At 39.7% G+C, this 23,935-nt stretch overlaps 1 protein-coding gene across 3 annotated transcripts in view; it reads left to right on the top strand.

The window, feature by feature from the left end:
* Window positions 1–23,935, top strand: part of NBEA (neurobeachin) — a 663,869-nt gene that overhangs the window by 129,521 nt on the left and 510,413 nt on the right. For all 3 annotated transcript variants that reach the window (XM_056109123.1, XM_056109115.1, XM_056109106.1), the window contains exons 9-10: window positions 15,563–15,760; window positions 16,492–16,625. In XM_056109123.1, coding sequence (XP_055965098.1) covers window positions 15,563–15,760; window positions 16,492–16,625 — 332 coding nt within the window. The remainder of the gene's footprint in view (window positions 1–15,562; window positions 15,761–16,491; window positions 16,626–23,935) is intronic.

Below are 23,935 nucleotides of genomic sequence, written 5' to 3'. Positions count from 1 at the left end.
TGCTCGAGCGGGCCCAGTAACGTCTCCATTGGAGACTTTGTTGTTACTGTGTTTGGCATATTGAATACTCTCAGTAGCTTGCCGGGCTCTCCGAGAGGGGCGGAGGAATCAAACTTGGGTCGGCCATGTTGGCCGCTTGTAAGGCGAACGACCTACCGCTGTGCTATCGCTCCAGGATGGGAGAAGCATGCTGAAAGTAGACTATAGACCAAACATGATTGCCACCCAATGCTCTTTTGCAAACCACAACACCCAAAAGGAGAGAGGGAACAAAAGGGAATGCCCTGCCACAGAGGCAAGATGGGATGGGGCGGGGAAGAAAGAAAAATGATCAAAGAAGTTCTCAATGAAGGCCTCAGTGAATGAAATTGATGATAGCCAGGTGGATCTGTGGTCGAACTGTCAAAGCAAATGGGAGAGTAGATATATTTTAGCGGGTCCTTACTTGGTAGATTAACTGCTCGGGTTTAAAAACGAAAATCTTCACCAGTTGTCCCCTGGGTTTGCTCTCTAGCCTGGCTTGTGTGTGCTTGCTCCCTCTCACATGCTCTCCCTTTGTGATCAATTGTGACTCTTTAATTGTGACTGGTATAAGGTGCTAAAGACCTGGCACTTCAAAAATATCTATTGTGGAAGGTTTATTTTCTGTTAGGGTCCCTGAAGATTACTTGAAGGTTGCTTTAGAACATATTTTCATGTAGAAGGATGAGATCACCTTCACTGTATTTGGAAGATCTACTCTCTTAAGTTTTTTTTAAGTGGGAAGGTAGAACTTTAGTATTCCTACTCTGTCTTCCTGGTACCCTTCCTTTTTCTTCTTCAGTATCCATTTTTTTAAAGCTGGGATTATTTAAAAGTAGTACTAATGCTATGTTGGATGTGTTACTCAGTTCTTATGGATCTCATATATATATAAAGGGAGTTTGTATGTTACTAATAAATTTATTTTTAACTTTCTTCTATGAATCTGTCATGTGTTTGATTATCTTAGTCTATGAAGAACCCACAGAGGGATGCAATGTTTTCTTTTACATCCTGATATTAGGGTAGATAGAATGTGGTCTTGAGTGTGATGGAAAAGTCTTTAGAGAATTGTGAGTGGTTTGGCCTGATACAATTTAAAAAACGTCATTCAGTCTCTGTCTGCAATATTGAGTAGAATGAAAATTTGGAAGGATATTGGTTATTTCCTACCTAGTAGTATAGCCAACATATTTCTTACCTATTCATGTTCAGATAAAATAATAGTGGAAAGTAATGAGACTTCTTTGGACTTTTGATAACATCATCCTAAATTAAAATCTGTGAGCTTTCAGATCTATTTTGCATACTGAATGAATAGGCTTTTCTGTTACTGTGAATGTGGGATTACAGGACTAAGAAGGGGTTCAGAGATGACCTTCATTTTAGTCCTAAACCATCATATTGATTGACATCATATTGTAAGACATGGAAGACTTATAAAGAATACTTTTATTTTTATGAGTTTTGTTGTTTTTGTTGTGTTGTTAATGTTTTTGTTGTTGTTTTTTGGGGTAGGTAAGGGTAATGTGAAAGATTAAGTTTAGTCTTGGAAGCCTGAGAGAAAATACAGTGGGTCAGGCACTTGCTTTGCCTATAGATGATCTGGGTTCAATCCCCGGCGTCTCATATATGGGTCCCCAAGCACTGCCAGGAGTAGCTCCTAAGTGGCAAGCCAGGAAGTAATACCTGAGCACTGTTGCGTGTCACCCCAAAATTAATAACAAAAACCAATAAAAAGAGTTTAGTTTGAGATAATTATTCACTATACCACTGTTTGACTGTCATCCTGTTTTTCATCGATTTCCTTGAGCAGGCACTGGTAACGTCTCCATTCATCCTAGCCCAGAGATTTTAGCAAATGCCACATTGGAGGCTCTTTCAGGGTCAGGGGAATGAGACCCATCATTGTTACTGGGTTTTGGCATATCGAATACGCCACGGAGAGCTTGTCAGAGTGCCGTGCAGGCAGGATACTCTCTGTAGCCTGCCGGGTTCTCTGAGAGTGAGAAGTAGACAATAAGAGGTCACGAGACTGCAAATGCGGCCACGAGCTTCCAGGAGCTGGGTTTTATAGTCTCAGGATCTTGGCTGTTGATGGGATTACATGGCGCTGGGGGCAGATGATGGGTGTAACGCTTAGCTACTGGAAGATGGGGGATCTGGGCAAAGGAAGCCCAGTCCTGATCCAAGCACACTTGGAGATCTCAGCCCCGGGTCTCGCACACCTGAGATGAATATTAGTAATTTAAGTAAGTGAATGAGGTTAAATGTGGCATTCAGTGGGGAGGAATCTAGCTTGTTAAAGAATTTAGTATTGGCGGGATATAGGCAGAATCTAAAGCCAAAAGACTGAATTTAGTACCACTGAAAGGAATTTAGTGCAGTAGCTGACCGAATAATGGGCCATAGAGTTGGAGATTGAGAAAAACTCTGCAAAATAAAATCAGAGAACAAGGGAATAAAGAACAAAAGTTAGAGAGTTGTGTTCAGAGCATTGCTTCCCTCAACCTGTTTTCAACCGTGGTACCCTTTTTCCCCCTTGTGTTCTTCCTGTGGTCACCCTGTCCTACTGATTGCCATCTTCCACACCCCAAGTCTTACGCCTTGGTCTGCCGCTTGTGCACTTTTCACCTGTCACAGTCTTGAACTGTGTTTGGGGTTAGTGGAGGGATATGTCCTATAACGGTTCCTGGTTGCGAAACACCTCTCTAAAGTATTGAAAGGAAAAGCCAAATACTGCTGATCCATTGAGTGAATTAAGGATTGAGAAAATGCTGTTGAATTTATTAGCAGCATAGAAGTCCTGGGTGATCCTGATTATGACTCATGTATTAGTTAAGGTGGGAGGAGAAAACCTTTCATTTACTGGTTTCTGTTGAATAAACATGTTAGTGGCCTTTCTATTTCAAAGAGAAACAGTATAATTGTTTTGTAATTGTTTTGCTTGTACTGGTGTAGTATATTTCATAATGGACATTATCTTTTCCATTGTTATATTCCTTTACTGTTTACATCATATTTTCCTTTCCTTTTTATAACTGTAGCTGGTTTTTTTGTGATCTCATTTGCTTTTATTTTATTATACATTTATGTCTAATTGTAAATAAAGACTTTATGTAAATTGAAGCTATGCGTCTGTACTTATTTGCCTATCCCTTTATTTTTCGAAAAGTCATGAGACTTTTGAAATTTTTTAAATTTCAAGCGGACTTCGGGGCCACACTTAGTATTGCTTGGGGCTTACTCCTGCTCTGCGCTTGGAGATTCCTCCTGGTGGCGCTCAGGGATCATCCTGAGAGAGCTTGCCGCACCACATGTGGCGCTTCAGGTTGAACATAGGTCAGCCGTGTGCGAGGCAGCACCTTACCTGTTGTACTATGGCTCCTGGCACATGAGACATTTTATTTTTAGCTATCATGTTTTTAAAAAATTTCCGTTTTAGCCAGTGTCTTTTGGAAAACATTAACATATTTTTAAAAAGTTGCACTTTTCTACTTAGTTGCAGTTCTTTTGTAATTGCTTGCAAGGTAAGTTTTTAATTGAAAAAAGGAGACCGTCATTATTAACTTAGATATATGCAATATCTTTGATCATCTCTTCTTTCATGGTATTTGTTCATCAAGCATTAACTTCAAATCATTTTTCTTTACCGAAAAATTAAATGCACCCCTTGAGGAGTATCTTTCTATTGTAGGAGATGGTGAGACTGAGTTTGGTGTTATTGAAAGGAGAAAATAGTCTAAAGGCAATAGTGTTGCAGACCCTAACAGAGTCATTGCAGGGCAGGGAATATGCAACAGATCGGAACTTTCGTAGAATTATCCCAGTTTGAGTTCTCTGCCATGAAATAACTAGCATAAAGACTAGCACAGGGTAGGGGAAAGAGGTTGCATGTGTAGGGTGCTCTCGAAGGCCAAGCCTCACAGTGTTGGTTCTACCACTCTAACAATCCCCGCTAAGTAGTTGGAGGGAGACTGTGGGAAATTAGTTCAATATTCCAGTCCTTCTGAGTGCGGAGAAGTGATGGAGGAGGACAACAACCAAAATGCAGAACAAGGTTGAACAGTAAGGCAGAATATGTATTTGGAAAATAAGCCAAGATTTCTTTGGGAGTTTGTTGCTAAAGAGACAGGAGAAGACAAGGAGTCTATGGAGAAACAGCAGATGAGATCCAAGATCAGCAGCTTATTTTAAAATGAGTGCTTACGCAAATATAATTATGCATCAAGTCGCCCGCAAAGACAACAGCAGCCGGTTCCCCAGCTGAAAACTTATTTTCTTTTAGGGCTCAGAAGCTAGGATGGTGGAGTAAATACCTGCTTACCATTTTTTACAAGTACCTGGTTGAGTCTGTCAACAAGAGGTAATGATTATGAAAATCTAGCAATAGGAAAAGAGCTCAGGATTTGCAATAAAAACCACCTATCCTTGACCCGATAACAAACTATCTGCATGATAAATGCAAGCTGTGGTTAGAAGTAAACAGTAAAAAATTGATAATTATTTTGTGAATAATGTGAATTCACATATTTTGTGATTCTGTGAATTCATATATTTTGTATTCAAACTCTGGGTTTAGTGTGTTTGAACTTTCCTTCCTATAAAGAGGTGTCTGCATGTCCATTCATTTATATGCAGATTTCATGGCTTAATTTTTTCCTGGTGTCTGCATAGTATTTCATTGTGTAGATATACCATAGTTTTCTTTATCCAGTCATCTGTTCTCAGGTACTTGGGTTGTTTCCAGATTCTGGCCATTGTGAATAATGTTGCAATGAACATAGAAGCACAGATGGCTTTTCTGCTGTGTGCTTTTGGGCCCCTGGGGTATATTTCCAAAGAGGTATTGCTGGGTCATGCTCAATATCTGGCTTTTTGAGGAATGCCCATATTGTTTTCCAAGATGGCTGAGCCAGTCGGTATTCCTACCAAGAGTGAAGAAGAGTCTTCCCTTTCTCCCCGCATCCACACCAGCATTGCTTGCTCTTGTTCTTTTGGATGTGTCCAAGTCTCTGTGGTGTGAGATGATATCTCATTGTTGTTTTGATTACATCTCCCTGATGGTAAGCGATGTAGAGCTTTTTTTTTCACGTGCATTGAAAAAATATGTATTTTTGGCCATAAATATTCCTTCTTTGAGGAAATTTCTATTTATTTTTCCTCACCATATTTTGATGGGATTGGCTGTTTTCTTCTGAGTGAAACGATTCACAAGGAGAATGATCGGACTCATTTGTGGGATGTGAATGAACGAAGTATGAGACTAGTACCAAGGGACAGTGGCTATAGGGGTCAGGAGAATTGGCCCATGATTGGAAGCTTGCCACAAGTGGTGGTGGGAGGATGGCGTCTATGATGAAGGAGCTACAGGGACCATTAACCCGAGATGGTTGCAAAGGATCACTCAGGACTAGAACTGCAAGCTGAAAGTAGGTAAAGAGACCGAAACATGATAACCTTTCAGTACCTGTATTGAGAACTCCAAACCATAAAGCCCGAAAGGTAGTGAAGGGGGATGAGAGAGTGAGGTGGGGGGGAGGAGAGGAGGGGAGGGGAGGGGAGGAGAGCAGAGGAGAGGTGTCTGCCATAAGCTGTTCTTGGTGGAGGGAGATGGGAGGGAGGGAAACTGGTGACAGTGGTGGTGGGAATTGTGCACCGATGATGAAGTGGGTGATGGAACATGCATTACTGAAACCCAATTACAGCTTTGTGACTGTGTATTTCATGGTGATTGTGTGTATATAAAAATGAACAGATGCCTCCTTTCTTCTACATTGAGACTCCTAGTTTTCAAGTACATAGAAAATGGCAATTAGAAAAGTTTAAGAACACACGTAAGATTTGTACATAGGATCCCCCCCATCCCCCTTTGTATTGATTCACCATGAGGTACATTAACAGACCTTTCCTGTTTGAGCTTCAATCATATAATCATCAAACACCATCCCTTCACCAGTGCACGTTTTCCACCGCCAAAGTCCCCGTTCCCGCTCCCCATTCCACACCTACCCCTGCCTGTGTGGCAGACAATTTGCACAACACTCTCTTCCTCTACTTTGGTTACCTTTGATATTTGAGCCCAGTCCCACCGGTACTCATACCTGCCTCAAAGGCAATGCTAGACAATGTGTTTTGTATTGCTTGTTATGGATACAATATAATCTATAATCTAGGAATTCTAAAATGTTAATAATTAGGGTCTGGAGAGATTGCTGCAGCCAATTGCTTGGGTCTGAGATTCATTTGTGTATCATGGCCATGTGGGAGCTTAAGTAGACTGTGGCCGTGTGTAGGGGTCATCTCAGACTCTCATTGGGGCAAGGCAAAGGGGAAGAAGGACCAGCTCCTCCCCTGTCCTGTGAGACCTGGCTTTTCCCGCTGCCGCCACCCATACCGAGAGCTTTTCGCTGAGTTCTAGAGGATGGCATCTGCTGGGATTACTAGAGGGCAGGTGGAGGGACAGCGCCTACCCCCAATTGGAGTGTCCAGGCAAAAATGGCCTATTGCTAAGTCCAGAGCCATCTCTGCAGCAAGTTGCTTGGGTTCGAGAAACATCTGTGTGTCCTGCACATAGGATCTTTAAGGTGTTAATTAGGATTAAGTGAAGGCAGTAGGTTGGCTCTGACTGAAATTGGTCTTCTAAAAAGATGAATTTGTTTTTATATTTTGGTGCCAGGGATTGAATCTTGGGCCTCACCCATGCAAGGCAAGTGCTCTACCACTGCCCTATAGCTGCAGTTGTAAGATGTATGGTTTTTTCCCCCCCAATACCAGGGCATTTCACAAGGCATAGCAAGTGTTTGGGTATTGGACTCTCTTCCGGACCCCAGAAGATGAAATTATGAACAAATTAAAAAAATACTCTTCCATATAACAATGTAGGGAGAAGGTAGTTATTTGCAAGCCAAAGGGAGAGGCATTAGAAAAAACCAACTCTAAAAGCTACTTGATCGTCAACTTAAATCTCCGAAACTTAAAATATTCACCATTTCTCCAATCGCCCCCCCCAAAAAAAGTGAAAAGCCCCCAAACCCAAATCTGCTGTAATGTTACCCAGCTCTGCTTTCGTTACAGCAGCCCCGACAAGGTTTGTCATACCTACTAAGACAAGGTATTACCTGACTGCACATTGCCATTAATCACATTCATTTTTGAAGGGTGTGGGCTTGTTCGTGGCTCTGCAATTAGGGTTCACTCCTGACGATGCTTGGGACACCACACTGGGGGCTGGGGTTGAACATGTGTCTGCTGCATGTGAGGCAAGCACCTTACTTGCGGTTCCTTCTCTCTGGCCTCTTTCTTTCAGCTCTGACTTTGTTATAGTTGTCTTAGTATGCAGTCTTATTACATTCTATATATTGATGGGTTTGTCTACTTGAAATTCTTTTTATAGTAGATTTCTCCGGAAGAGTTCATGCCAATCATTGCTTGAAAACTGTATTTCAGCTTAGTTTAGCGGGCACCTTAACACTTGTAAGTCATTTGCCTGGCACTAAGATAATTGAAGATCTTACTTTTTCATCAACAAGTCTAAATATCTCACAGATTTCCTTCTATATTAATGCATGGAGCGATAGCACAGCGGTAGGGCGTTCGCCTTACAAGCGGCCAACATGGCCGACCCGAGTTCGATTCCTCAGCCCCTCTCGGAGAGCCCGGCAAGCTACCGAGAGTATTCAATATGCCAAACACAGTAACAACAAAGTCTCCAATGGAGACGTTACTGGGCCCGCTCGAGCAAATCGATGATCAACGGGAGGGCCTTTACCTTTACCTTTACCTTTCTTAAAAGTTTGATAGTAATCTGTTACCCTTTCCATTAAAAGCCATTAGACTTTTTTCTATACACGTTAAGAGGATTTTTATCCTTTTTCTTTAAGTTAAAACATTTCACTTTAGATACTAGTCATTCTGAGTCATCTGGGGTTGAAGAGTGTACGTTTTCTATGTGTGGTTTTGCATCTTTTTATGTCTTAAGAAATTTTGTGCATACTTTAGCCTTCCATTTTCATTTTTTTTTAATTTCAGAGAATTAACCATGTACATTTGATTTGTTTTGTCCATATTTAGGACATGACCTTAATTCTTTCTCACTTTGAATTTAAAAATAGAATGCAATGCATGGTAAGCCATTTTGTCTCATGCCATTTGAGAACCAGTGTTTGCATGTCTCATTCACTCTGTATGTTGCTATCCTACAAAACAACAGCATTCTTTCACACGATTATGAACATCAGTGAATTACTACCATTTGACTCTCGGATTCTACTATCCTTTGCTAATGGTCAGTCAAATAATGTTCTTTATAGGAAGATCCAATTCATCACTGTACCTGTTGTAATGTATCTCATCTCTGCTCAGTGAAATGGATTCTCTGTGCCTCTTTTTCCTTATAGATGTCCTTTTCCCCTCAGATTGGCTTTGCCATCTTTTGCTGACTGCCTTCACCTCCTCCCCTCTGCCTCAGCTCCAGTCTCCCACACTGGGCCTCATTCATCCTCCTTTTTCTTCTTCTCTCTTTTTTTCCCTTTTCACATTTTTTATTGAAGCACTATGATTTATAAAGTAATTCATGAGTTTTAGACATACAATATTGCAGAACCAATCCTATCACCAATATCAGTTTTGCTTTACCAGTATTCCCAGTTTCTCTTTCAATCCCCCCCCCCCCCCAACACACACTTGACAGGCAGCTTTCCAAGTCCAGTTATTAAAAGTCTGGGTCTTTGGTTAATTTCAATGTTGTTAACGCTGTGGTTTGGGTATTTGGCGCTCTCATTCCTTAACACCACCTTTGTGCCTGTTCTCCTGCTGCTTCTCATCAGTCTCTTCACCCCCACACCTCTGTCCAGCCCCAGTGTTGATCATCTCTCCTTCCTGAACTAGAGTATTCTCTCGTTGCCTCTAGGTAGCTCATTTGTGATTTTAGGGTTTGCCCGGGCAGCTATCCCCAGCCATTCCTCTCACCCCCTCTCCTACCCGTGCGTGACCCTCCTCCATCCTGCCGGGTGCCCCGGCCACTCACTAAGCAGATGTGCTCCTTTGCTTCTGGTTCTCCCAACTTCTGCCCGGCCGTCTGTCTCTCAGTCTCGGTGCGCTCCTCGTCATCCCAGGCCGCGTCAGTTTATGCCAAGTAGCCTCCTTGACTAAGTCCACGTTCTTCAATCTGCTCCCTCAGCATGCCAAGCTACCCCTTGCTCTGAATGCTTTCCCACTCAATTTTCACTCCCCGTGCTAACCACCCTTTCAGCAAAGTAGACGTCCTTCTCCCCTTTTTGGTATTTCTTGGGCTCTTTCCACATTCAGTCAGCCCTGCAACCTTGCTCTGTGAGCGCCCTTCTGACCCCGAATCTGACATCCACTCACTCCTGCACTCCATTCTCCCACAAAGCCCTTTGACTTCCTTAGAACACAGGCAACCTCAAAGGCTTTCTTTCAGGATGTCTGTCTCTGTCTCCCCTGCTTCTGCTCAATGCCTGCAGCCAGTTGCCCTTCCCCTTCCCCCCCCCCCCCCACACACACACACATGCACACTCCTTTGTTGCTCTTATCCTCATTGTTGACACCCAGAACTAATTACTGTGATGTTGATCCTTTATCCTTGGGCTTTGTTTCCCTTTTGCCAGACTGCCTTGTTTAACTTTTGGCTCCAAAGTCTTTGCTAGTTGTTGTAGGGACACCCTTCTCACCTTTATTGAATAATCACACCATGATTATCCTCTGAATATGCTACTTCTTCGAGTCTGGACCCCACTCCACCTGGCTACTCCCTCCAAGTCTTTCCCATCAACCCTACAGCTGGCTCTGATCTTACTTAGAAGCTAAGTCAGCTATGTAAGCTGGCCTTGTTCATTACCAGAGAGGGAGGAAGGATAGGGAAAGGATGTTTGATGACTTTACTCACATACATAATATGTATATATTATGCTATATATGTGTGTGTAGCATATATATAATACTCAGATAAATAACTCACGTATTCATCTGTTAAAATAGCACTGTAGCACTGTCGTCCCGCTGTTCATCAATTTGCTCGAGTGGGCACCAGTAATGTCTCCATTGTGAGACTTGTTGTTACTGTTTTTGGCATATCAAATATGCCATGGGGAGCTTGCCAGGCTCTGCCATGCGGGCGGGATACTCTTGGTAACTTGCTGAGCTCTCTGATTGGGACGGAGAAATAAAACCTAGGTCGGCTGCGTGCAAGACAAACGCCCTACCTGCTGTGCTATTGCTCCAGCCCCTGTTAAAGTAGCACTGTAGCACTGTCCTCCTGTTGTTCATCAGTTTGCTCGAGCGGGCACCAGTAACATCTTACAACAAATTGTGAGACTTGTTGTTACTGTTTTTGGCATATTGAATACGTCACAGGGAGCTTGCCAGGCTTTGCTGTGCAGGCAGGATACTCTGGGAAGCTTGCCGGGCTCTCTGAGAAGGGCAGAGGAATCAAACCTGGGTTGGCCATGTGCACAGCAGATGCCCTACCCGCTGTGCTATCCCTCCAGCCCCAGTTAAAATATACATTAAAATAATTTTATAGTATATTTTATTTCAGGGCTGAAGTGATAGCACAGCGGTAGAACGTTTGCCTTGTGTGCAGCCAGCCCGGCTGAGCCGGGTTCGATTCCTCCACCCCATGACATATTCGATATGCCAAACATAGTAACAAGTCTCACAATGTTACTGGGCCCACTCGAGCAAATCCGTTAGCAACGGGAGGACAGTGACAGTGATTTTATTACAAGTATTTGATGGGCTTTTTTTGTTTTGTTTTGTTTTTGGGTCCTACCTGGCGATTCTCAGGAATTACTCTTGACTCTGCACTCAGGAACTATTCCTGGTGGTGCAAAGGGTGACCATATGAGATGGCGGAGATTGAACCTAGGTCAGCCACTTGCAAGGCAACTTGCAATTGCCCTGACAGCTGAACTATTGCTCTGACCCCTGAAGGCTTTTTATTAAGATTTTATTCAGTTAAAAGCTTTTACTACACTTTTATTTTTTCCTTCCATATCGCTACTGGTTTATGCTCGCAGTGCTACTCTAAGTCCAAAGTGACAGTTGCTCTACCACTGTCCCCAGTATATTTTATCTTCCACCTCCTACTCTTATCACCACTGCCTTCAGCATGAGTGAGATCATCTGGAATTTGTCTTTTTCCATCAGACACTCTTTGTTTAACATGATGCTTATTTCAGTTTAAGTTGAAATGCTTGATTTCATCTTTTATCATAGCTTGAATAAATTTAGTAAATTTCACCATATATATCTATATCTATATCTATATATCTATATCTATATCTATATCTATATATATATATACCGTAGTATCGTTATCCACTCATCGGCTGTTGGACTTTTGGAATGTTTCCAGGTCTCACATATTTTAACTAGTTCTGCAATGAACAAGGTGTGCATATATCGTAACCCAGTAATGCTTTTGTGTTCTTGGGTTCTGTACCTAGGAGGGAGGTGTCGCGTCACATGGAAGGTCTATTTTTAGCTTTTTGAGAAGTTTCTGTACTGTTTTTCTTAGAGGATGAACCAGACCAGACAACATGCCCACGAACAATGCATATCGCTTCTATTTTCACCACTACCTGGCCTATGACTTAGCTTTTGAACAACTTTTGTCACCATATTTTTGATATAGATCATTTCCATCTCAGAGTGTGATGATACCTAATTGTTGCTTTGATCTGTATTTCTTTGCTTATCAGTGATGATAAAGACTTTTTCATAATCCACTGGCCATCTCTACCTCTTGCATGTCTGTTCCATTCTCCTACCCATCTTTTGATATTTTTTTTTCTTTTGTTGTTGAATGTCAAACATTTTCCTAACATTATAAGAGAAACCAATGTTTTGCTATTGTCTTTCCCTTCATCCAGCCCCTACTCCAGACTTAAACAGTCTCTTGTGTTTAAAGATTACTATGTTAATTTTATAATAGACATATTTAGGTACATTTAGATATAATATTGGATACAAGTTTATAGATATATACACAAATAAGTCATAATTCAATTTTCTGTCATCTGTGGGAGTTTCATATGCATTTTGAAGTAGGGAAATATATTTTATATTTTTTCTTTCTCCAGTTGTTTTCTTTTTTTGGAGAGTCATTAATTTCCCCATAAATTTTTGAATCATATAATCCATTTTCACAAAACACCTAAACACACACACACACACACACACACACACACACACACACAAACGTGCACGCTCACATACAATGCATCTTGAATTTTTCTAGATTATGTTAATTCTTTAGATAGGCTGTAAGATATTTCCATCCCAACAATGTTATATCTTATAATCCATGAGCATTACAGGTCTTTATGTTCACGTAGGTCTCTATGATTTCTTTTACAGATGTTTTGAGGTTTTTGACATGTCAAATGCCCAAAGATTTAGATTTCTTTTATTACGTTTATTCTCTAACATTATTTGATGTCATTAAAAAAATCCTGTTTTTAGTTTTGGACCATGCTAAATGGTTTTCAGAGCCTAGTCTTGAATCTGAATTCAGGGACTCATGGTGATGATCAGGGGACAATATGTGGTTCTGGGAATCAAACTGGGGTCAGCACTTTGTAGTATCTCTCTGGCCCTAGATGTAATCATTCTTAAATTTATTGTTTCTGTTTTCTCTATCGGTATAAGATACAAAACGATTTTATTTTGATTCTGTGTCCTGTAATCTTGTTTAATTTATTAGCAATAAATGAAGATTAATTTGCATTTCTATACTTATGATTATATTTTCTGAAAATAAAAGATAATTTGATTTCTTCCTTTCTAATATGAATGCCTTTTATTTCTATTTTCTTGTATAATTGCCTAGCTAAAATGTCTGGCATAATATTGAACAGAATTGAATAGAGTAAGCACTGCCTTGTCTTATTTCTAATCTTAGCACGAAAACTTTGAGTTTTTCTTTACCAATGAGTATGTTATTTCTTATGGGTTTTTCATGGATTTTTTTTTAATAAGTAAGTTTATTCCTCATTTTCTGGAAAAGTTGTTTCTAGATTTTATTATTGTCAATGAACTATATTTATTTTTTATTTATTTATTGAATCACTGTGGGAAAAGTTTTCAGGTTAAAGTCTCGGTCATGCAATGATCAAACACATTTCCCTTCACCAGTACTTATTTTTCACCACCAAGAACCCCAATATACCCCCCTCCCGCCCCTCCCAATGCCTGTGAGGCAGATGAATTCTAGTTAACACTCTATCTACTTTGATTAGATTCATTGTTTCGACAAAAGATGCACCATTATTGTTTAGAGTTTACACCCCAAAATCAGACCTTCTGAAAAGGCAGTGTGAAATAATTTGTTTTCTACAGCTGGTTACAAGAACCCTATGATGTCATGCGATTTTGGATTTCTGGTATTTTACTTAGTAAGCCTAGAAGTATTTCTGCCGAGAGCCAGATAATTATGAGATTGGTTTCTGTGGCTCTGGAGCCATGGCCGTGCCAGGGAGCCAGTCGTGGGGGCAACCTGTGACCTCAGTAGGGCGTGAAGGGGAACGCCCCCCTTCCCATGAGGTTTCAGTTGCCCCGTCACCACTGGCTCATACGTGGCTTTCCAAAAAGTTCCGAGGCGGCCGCCATGTTGCTGTTGAGAATGAACTATACTTAAAATTTTACAGATTTTCATATTGTGAGAGTTTTCAGCAGTAAATATTGAGGTGATGACAGATACTAGTCTAGGGAGAAATGAGTAACTCATTCCTTTTGTAAGTGAATATGTAACTTTGAGGTTTATCTTTCTAAGAACCTTTTGGGACATGATTTGACCTCCAACTACCCAAAACTCTGTAATATACATGATAGCAAAGGATTCAAGCTCACCAAGGTGATATGAAAAGTGATTCCCAAAGCAAAGAAGTGTTTTATTCCAACATTTCTGACCTTGGCATGCATTTGGTACTCTACATGCGCAATTTCTATACAGTGGTATAAAAACCATAAAATTTTTTAGAGTCAAAATTATAATTTGTTTTCTAAAACACATTGAACTGTGCTTTTAGTAGGTTAGTCCACAATTAATTGAAGGAATATTTTGCTTTCAGTTCTGTCTGTAGAAGTAGAGGAGAAAATAAAAGGGATCCAAGTTGGAAATGAATAAAACTATCGTGTTTTACAGATGCCATTATATTATGCTTAGAACATTCTAAACTTACTAAAATAATATTTTAAATAGCAAACCAATATGATAAAGTTCAGATTATTAAGTCAGTGCACAAAAATATGCATTTTTACTGTAAGCAATGAACTTCAGAGAAAGAAAAATTTTAAATACCATTTCTAATATTTAAAATTAGCAAATGTCTATTAATAGATTAACCAGAGAGATGAAATAACTTATGAACAGAAAACTTTTGCCATTGAAATCAATATAAGGCACAGGAAGATTGACACTATTTTATTTTATTGAAGAATTACGTTTTAAAACTGGCTCTCTCCCCAAACCTTATAGTCAATGCAGTACCTACCAAAATGCTGACGGCATTCTTCAAGAAAATAGACAACATTGAAATGTGTATGGAACCATAAAAGATATCAAATAGAGCAGTTATGAGACAAAAGAATGAGGGCATTATGTTTCTTAACTTCAAACTATAGATGTTCATCAAACTGTACTTTAAAGCCATCATAATGAAAACAAAATGATAATTGGAAAAATATACATACAAATGAATGTCATATAATGTAGATCCAAGAATTAGATTATTACACACATAGACAGTTGCTTTGTGATGAAGGAACCAAGAGCATAAAATGGAGAACTGAAAGGTGTTGGAACAGCTATACAGAAAATAGTGAAATATACTCCCTGTCTCATATTGTATATAAATTTAAAATTTAAAAATGGAGAAAAGACCTGGATATTAGATGGTGTACAATAAAATGTACTGGAGAAAACCTGGACAAAATGTCTTAATGAGTATTTGTCTCCTCAGAAGGGAACCAAAAGAGAGAATTATATCCAATTATTAAAAGACATCTTCGCTGTGAACAGGCTGTCCTTAATGGGACAACTGAATATATCTGACAGAGGGCTAATGTCCTAGTACATAAGAAACTTAAAAGTTTTCAACAATGAAACCCTGAACAATGCTGGGTGTGGCTTCAAACCTCTCCCCTACTCAGACCCCCCCCCTTCCCAAAAGCTGTGTTTGGATTAAATTTCAGAATTAGCTGATATTTAATATGATACAGTGTTTAAAGTGGTAACATGTTTAATAAACCTCACTTTCTGCATGGCTTTTAGAATGACTTTTGAAATATCATTGGTATTCAGTATGTTGATAGGCTTTTTAATCAGGACAAGTATTCATGTAGGTGTTCTGTCTTGTAATCATCATAAGTAACTCATGTGTCAGATACTGTTTACTTATATATGCTTTTGAAACGTAAACAAAAAGTGAAGATTGTTATGAAGTCTTAAGTAGGAGCCCTGCTTTAAGTTTTATTATGTTCTATTCAAAGAGTGTTCAATTTAGTTTTATTTTTTCAGAGCACCTTCAAATTTAAATCTGAGAGTGACATTCATTTGGCAGAACATCATAAGCAAGTTCTGTATGATGGGAAGCTTGCAAGTAGTATAGCCTTTACATATAATGCTAAAGCCACTGATGCCCAGCTCTGCCTGGAATCGTCACCAAAGGAAAATGCGTCCATTTTTGTGCATTCCCCACATGCACTAATGCTTCAGGTGGGTAACAGCCTATTACTTCTTTTTCATCAAAAGTAATTCTTATGTTTCACACTAAACACTTTTTCTTTAAATCTATGGCTTCTGTATTGTTCCTCTAGTTTTTTTTCAGTTATTTGTATGGCAACATTGTTTTTACTTTTACAGTCTGCTTTACGTTAGTTTTCTTCCTCATCAGGCAGTTATGTCATTTCTCTTACCTTATATAAATCCTTTAAAAAGCCATTAGGTCATCTTGACAGTTGTCAGAAGTAAAAAATTGCTTTGCTTTTAGGGTGTATTAGCATAATTCTTTAACATAAAATTACCTGAATGTTCTTCAATCTGTCAATGAAATTTCCTTTTCTAAAGTATCTTTTGATATATAACTGCTTTGTAAAAATGACGTGTGGGGACTGGTCTCAAGCAGTACTTGGGAGTGAAAGCCGAGCTTCCCCAGCCGTGCTTGGGGACTTCACGGCCAGTGATACTCAGGGTTTAGGCAGGTGGTGCTGGCAAGTAAGCTGTTAACTGCATGCAAGGCATGTGTCTTAACCCCTGTTAATTTTTTTTACTTCAGATTTATGGAATAGTGATAACAAAAGTAATTCTTTTTTCTTAAATATATTGAGAAATACATCATTTGAGGATTTGTAAGTTGCCTTAACTGTTATTCTCTTACAAAGACACTTGGAACAGAGAACTAATGAAATGATGCTACATAAATGTACTATTTTTGCTTTTCAACATAGGATGTGAAAGCTATAGTAACACATTCAATTCATAGTGCAATTCATTCAATCGGAGGAATCCAAGTGCTTTTCCCACTTTTTGCCCAACTGGACAATCGACAACTCAATGACAGTCAAGTGGAAACGACCGTCTGGTAAGTTTTCTTAGAATATGTAATTGCTGGTACCTCCTTTCCACTCAGGCTACACTCAATATGGTGTAAGTGTATCATATTTTTTTTCTTTCATGTGTCAATTAGAGGAATAAGACTCATGTATATGTACATGTACATGTCTATATATTTACATTATGCAAAAGGAAAAAGCACCCCTGAAACAATTTTTAACCATAAATGAGTTACTTCCTTCAGAATAAAATATTATTAACAAATGCAGCATAACAATTGTTATGCAACTGAACTTTAGTCCTAACTTTCTCCTTCACAATATTCATGATTTAGATTGTGTATGAAATCATGTCAGGTTTAAAAAACTTATTAGAATAAATTTTATTGGCAAGAATTATATTTAAAAATTATATAATTTATATCCTAAATGATGGTATGACTGTGTGATATTATTATAAGAATACTAACACAATGTTAATTGCTATTACCTTTCCTTTTTATGAGGTTCATGTTTGAGAACCCAAATATACTGGCATATTCATGATCACATAAAATTTAAATATTTCCTAATAAGGTTGATTTCACATACAACTTTTAGCTTTGGTCTTTTTAATTAAAAAATACTTCAAGCATCAAGCTCTGATTCCATGTTTCATTTATGAACCTTATCTATAAGAAACTAAATGTGTATTTTAACAGCTGTTTTGACTGTATATTTTTAAGTTTGGATAGTTAATGGAAGTTATATAGTAAACATTCATATTTTATTAAAAGTAATATGGATATTTTATTAGTATGAACACATATATATGAAATTCATGGATCATCCAATTTTGAATTGATCTGAGAACTAGTGGATGGATGAAGATAGGATGGCAAAATATTGAATCCAGTGAAATGTAATAAAGTTTTGTCATATTACCTAAATTTGCTCTAACTTTGATGGTAGTGTTGCTAATCATGTTCCTCTGTTGGAAACATCTTTATGGAGAGGGCAAACGTGAATGTGACATTTGTATTCACAACATGAGCTGTAAAGCAAGCCATGGAACATGCTTGCTTTCATTTCTTTTCTTTTTTTATTAATATAGGCAGTGTTGAGAGTTTTGGAGTAAAATGGCTTTGAAGAGTGAAAGTAATGCCCTGCTGGTTGTGATTGCCCTTTCTTTTGAGATCTCAAATCATTTTATTAGGAAACACATCATCAGAGTAAAAAATTAAAATTTTCGGAAACTTAATTTTATTGATAGGTTATTGGAACCACACTTGGTAGTGCTTGGTTCCTTGGGACCAGCCCTTTGCATGTGCTTCGGGCTCCCAGGGTCTTATGTGACACCCAGTAGCCAGAACTTTAGGGATCTAGCTCTGGGCCTCACCCTAGCAAGGCATGCATCCCACCACTTGAGCCACTTCCTGCGCCCAAACCTTTTAATTTTCCTTCTAGATTTTAGTTAAAAATGTTTTGCTTTTTATTATCTAAGTAAACCAGGGCACGTTGGGATCTGTGGTTTAACACTTAAGAAATGGCAGAACATTATATGCAGTTAGATGTTATTTGTGGAATTAAAACAGTATTCATGATTATTTTAACCTGAAATGAAATTTGTTGCTTTACAAAGAGAAATTGGTAGGAATATGCAATTTAAAATAATTACCTCAGCAATTTATATTACCATGAATAGTTATAAGAATATATTGCCCAAATCATTCTAAATATGTTATCTGGTCCATTCATTCCAGACACATGGCTATTTTTATTTCAAATTTCATTATGGTGTTTCTGCTGTATTAAGATTATATTTGTTTTATTATGTAGTTGAAGGGAATGTGATAGATCCACATTCTGATTTTCACTTTGACATACTTAGTTTTTAAAATACCATTTATATATCTTCCTGTAAAAATCACAGTCTTTTAGTGGTACATGTTTTTAGTTTATTATCAGTAGAAAAATATGAAATTGATCACTATCCTCTATAACAGCAGTTATGTAATTCTAAGCAGCCATGTCTCTCTTTCTTGAACTTTTCAAAGCTTTTCAACTTACATTGGATTGTTTGTGGACTTTTATAATACGATCTTTTGTTATTTTAAAATTGGAAGGGTTGGATACAAGGTTTTGCATCAGCAGTGCTCTTTCAGTCTCCCTCCCTCCTTCCCTCCCTCCCTCCCTCCCTCCCTCCCTTTCTTCCTTCCCTCTTTCTGTTTCTTTTTCTGTCTTTCTCTTCTTTCTTTTTTCTATGTTGTCTTTTCTTTCTCCTCCCAAGTGGTGCTCAGTGTACCCGAAGGCTGACATTCCTAAGTGATACTCAGCCACCTGGGAGATGAGTCTGTGGTGGGACTCAAGGATGGAGTTCTCTGGGCCCTGTATACCAGGGACCACTTGGACCAACCTGGTGATGCTCAGGGCTCTCCAGAGCTTTATGCACCTGGGGATGCTCGGGAGCTCGTGTGGTGCTGGAGACTTAGCTCAGATCTGGTGCGTGACTGGAGCGTGGCCAGGTATCCTGGCCCCTAGACTTTGGATTTTTAAAATATTAAAGATTTTCAATGATTAAATGGGATTTTTTTCTCTATTTAAAAAATTCTATATTTTTTAGATGTAGAAAGTACAGGAGAAAGGTTGCTGAATTTATCTTATTTTGATACCATAGATTAGCGTAGATGAATGAGATGTGAAATAGGACATATTATCTTATATTTAGTCCTTATTAACTTCTTTCAAATGAACAGTAATCAATTTGAAATTATTTACTCTCACTCACACTGATACACATTTCTTTGAAAGATCTGTTTGCATAAATAAGTGATGCTGTCTCTGTTTCAAACTAAAGCATCTCTTTCCTGAAATTTACTCAGTATTCCTTTTCTGTGAAATTCCTTTTGTTTCTTTGAGACTTCCCTCTCTCTGTTGGCAGGTTCAGCATTGCTATAAACATTAATGAGGTATCTTTACTTATTACTGATTACTTATTCCAGGTAGAGTTCATTTATTGGTTAAATAATCTTATTTTCTGGAGTCATTAAAAATAAACTTATTTGTGCAAGAGAATATTTGTGCCTTTGTTTTGTTTTGATATTACATATTGTAATTGTTACTATGTAAGCCTATGTTAGAAAGAGGAGCTCAAGCCCTACTCTTTAGTAGTAGCAATGATAAGATTATAATATATAATGAGTATAAAATTAATTTTTTCTACCATTATCACATTGCAATAATAGGTCATAGAAACCTGAAAGGATATACGGTGACCTTTCCTTTGTCTGGCGTTTGAATTTTACATAGTGAGAGTGTTTATATCTCCAGGGAAAATGCTTTTTATTGTCTTTCAAAGCTGGCATGCAGCTGTTTATCATGGTATAAAATTTAGCCAGCAAAACAGAATAGATAATAAACTTGTGGTAAAAACAAATTTTTATTTTTTGACCTGGTTTGTTTTGGGGGGGGAGACAAGGTGGGGTGGAAGCTCTCCAGAGAGAGGGAGGACCACTTGTTGCAGTCCTTGGTTAGCAGCGCTGGGAGCAGGGCCACCCTCGGGGCCATGCCCAGTGTGCTCAGGGGAGCACAGTGCTGGGGTTATTGGACTTGGGGGGTTGCTCATGCAAAGCCTGCGCTCTGGTACTTGAAGCATTTTCTGCGGTTCCTTTGGAACAAGGAAACTAGGGCAGTTTGTAGTGACTGTTGTGACTCTTAAGCACAGTGATTGATTACCTTGATTGTGAAACCCAAGTGATCTAAACAGGTGAGCTGTTTTGTCTTTGCTGAGGAACTACAAAGCTGCTACATGTTTACTGCAGTCCAGTGTCATTGAGAGCAGTAATAAAATTATTGTTCACTAGATATTTGATAAATTTTATGATGAAATATAAATGATAGGGGCCAGAGAGATAGTACAACAGGCAAGGTGCATGTCTTGCATGGAGCTGATTCAGGGTCAACACCCAGCACCCCACAGGGTCCTCACAGCCTGCCAGGAGTGATGACTGAGTGCAGAGCCAGGTGTGACCCCTGAGCACATCAGGTGTGGTGCAAAACGCAACAATGAATAAACAGAGAAAATGATAAATTGTATCATGAAACATTGCTTAATTGAAAAATTGATATGTTTTGAGTCTCAGGATGAGTCAGTAAGTTAGTAATTTAATTTGATAGGGGTATTCATACACTTGTACTTCTCAGATTTACCTCTATTCTCTTTTCAAAGGAATGCACGCAAGTTCTATAAGTTCTATAGGCAAGGAAAAGTATTTTTTAAAAAAACATCAACAAATTCCTTGTTGTGTCAGGAACAACTTGCTTTGGAAAAGCATGTTTTCAGGCAAAAGGTATAGACAAATTTTGTATATGAAAAAATGGACTAAGATGAGATCTCATTAGAGACAGTGTGTTGTAATAGACAAGTATTCTTTCAGCATCAGACTGATTTTTGATTCCATTACCCTATTATATACCATTTGTTCTTCGTTGAGGTTGGGATGGCAGTGAGTTTGTAGCAGTAGTTCATTAAAATAAACTTATTTGCACAGGAGAATATTTGTGCCTTTGTTTTGATATTACATATTGTAATTGTTACTCAGTGCCTGCTGTGTACTTACTACATTCAGTAACTTTATGCTGCATAGTTCATCTAATCTTTGCGAAGAGGGGAGGGAAATAACTAGCTCGAGGTCACACAGAGATAAGTGACAAGTCACGCATTCCAATTTTGAATGCCTAATTTCAGGGCCGTAATGACAAAGAGAGAGGACAACCATGAGAATCACTTTTTACAATAAGAATAAAATAGGATGATATGTTTAAGTATGCATCATAGTTTCTGTTACATAGTAGGCAATTTTCTTCCTACTGTCTTCAACAGGCAATAGTCTATTGATTTGACATAATTTTGCATTACTACAATTTATTTTAGGCTATTCTGACGCATATTTACCATCTAAAATTCCAGCTGGTGGATGGATCAGTGAGATGTTGTTCCAGCCATGTAGTGTTGAGAATTACCAGGTTGTCCTGGTGTTGCTGGGGGTTTCCGGGGCCACACCCAGTGGTAGTCGTGTGACCTTCAAGCCTGCACCTGTGATTTTTGGGGTACCTTCTGGTGCCAGGAATTGAACCTGGGTTAGAGTCTTTAACTGATATACTAGCTCCTCCACCTAAAATGAATCCTTTCTTTGTCTTTGACTTTGGGTTACACCTGGCAGTGCTGAGGGCTTATTCCTTGCTCTGTGATCAGGGATCACACCTGGTGGGCTCAAGGACCACATGTGATGATGGGGATCGAACCCGTTAGCTGCATGGAAGGCAAGTGCTCCACCCACTGTGTCATTGCCTTGACTCCTAAAATGAAATTTAAAAAATTATCTATTGAGGGAGGAGAGGTTTCTCCTAAACAATACACTGGAAACCCAGGGCCACTCAGTTGATACTAGACCCAAACAAAATAGTTTGATGCCAGGAATGGACCACTTCTTGGAGCATTCCTGTACCACACCCTTGTGGCTTGGTAGACCTTGTAGATTGGACTTGGGTACCTCCACCCATCCAGGCCTGTGACCCCAGAGCCTGCCTCCAGGACTCCAAAATGAAGTTTATAACTAAATAAGCCTATCAGGAAGGTGATATTTTTGTCTCTACTTCTGATATATGTGGGTGGTCTGTCTGCTTGGTGGAACATACGATATTTTTTAGAATAGAAATCTTGTAAAGTATGTATGTAAAGTAAGTAAAGTAAAGGCCCTCCCGTTGTTCATCGATTTGCTCGAGCGGGCCCAGTAACGTCTCCATTGGAGACTTTGTTGTTACTGTGTCTGGCATATCGAATACGTCATGGGGAGCTTGCCAGGCTCTGCCGTGAGGGCGAGATACTCTCGGTAGCTTGCCGGGCTCTCCGAGAGGGGCGGAAAAATCGAACTCGGGTCGGCCATGTTGGCTGCGTGCAAGGCAAATGCCCTACCGCTGTGCTGTATGTTATGATTAAAATTATCATTGATGATTTTTATTTTTTTATTTTTTTAAATTTTTATTTTTAAATAATTTATTTATTTATTGAATCACTGTGAGAAAAGTTGCAAAGCTTTCAGGTTTAGGTCTCAGTTATGCAAATATCAAACACATTTCCCTTTACCAATACTTATTTTTTAACACAAAGAACCCCAATAAAACCCCACCCCCCACCCCTCCCAATGCCTGTGAGGCAGATGAATTCTAGTTAACACTCTTTCTGCTTTGATTAGATTCATTGTTTCAATAAAAGATGCACCACTATTATTTAGAGTTTACCCCCCCCCCATGAGACATACTGAAAAAGCATTGTGAAATGATTTGCTCTCTACAGCTGGGTTCAAGAATTAAATGTTGGTTTTAGATTTCCGCTATTTTACTTATTAACCCTGGAAGTATTTCTACTGAAAGTCAGATAATTAAGAGATTGGTTTCTGTGCTCTGGAGTCGTGGCCATGCCGGAGAGCCGCTTGTGGGGGGCAACTGGTGACCTCAGTAGGGCGTGAAGGACGGACCGGAATGCCCCCCTTCCCATGAGGTTTTAGTCACCCCCAGACCCCCGGCTCATACCTGCTGTCCACAAGGCACCCATGCGGCCGCCATCTTTCTTTCCAGAGAGGAGAGGGCGAATGGGGCAACACCCTTTCCCCTTCGGGCAGACATGATGGCCTGGATTCATGCATAGTCCGTTCACTTTTCTGCTCCAAGCTGCTGGGTTCTGCATTAAGTCCTTGTGCTTCTGGGGCCGTGGTCGTGCTGGAGAGCCGCTCCTGGGGGGCAACTGGTGACCTCGGTAGGACGTGAAGGACGGACCGGAACGCCCCCCTTTCCATGAGGTTTTAGTCGCCCCCAGACCCCTGGCTCATACCTGCTCTCCACAAGGCTCCCATGTGGCCGCCATCTTTCTTTTCAGAAGGAGGAGGGCAGAAGGGAGCAACACCCTTTCCCCTCCGGGCAGACATGATGGCCTGGATTAACGCATAGTCCTTTCACTTTTCTGCTCCAAGATTAACTCTGATTTTCAGGGAGAAACGTTGGGTGATTTACTTCTCATTGATCTCTTTGTATATATGAAGATGTTGCGTGGCCGCTTATGCGGCCGAGTGGTTTGGAGGAAAAGTCCTAGTTCCCGCATACTCGAGCTATGCTTGTAGAGGCTTCTGGTCACTGGGGTACCATCTGGGGGAGGTCGGATGCGGCACCTACCCCATCTGGGACTTCCCGGTGATCTTGGCTTTTTTTGGAACCTGGTGTCTTCTCCGGGAGCTGTGGAACCAGCCCTCCACATGGCCCTTCTTCTCTGAGGCTGTGTGCTGTAAAGATGGCGCTGGGGTGCGGG

The sequence above is a fragment of the Sorex fumeus genome, unplaced genomic scaffold, assembly GCF_029834395.1.
Source record: "Sorex fumeus unplaced genomic scaffold, SorFum_2.1 ptg000008l, whole genome shotgun sequence".
NCBI classification, from domain to species: Eukaryota; Metazoa; Chordata; class Mammalia; order Eulipotyphla; family Soricidae; genus Sorex; species Sorex fumeus.
This window is presented reverse-complemented; position numbering and strand designations above follow the sequence as displayed.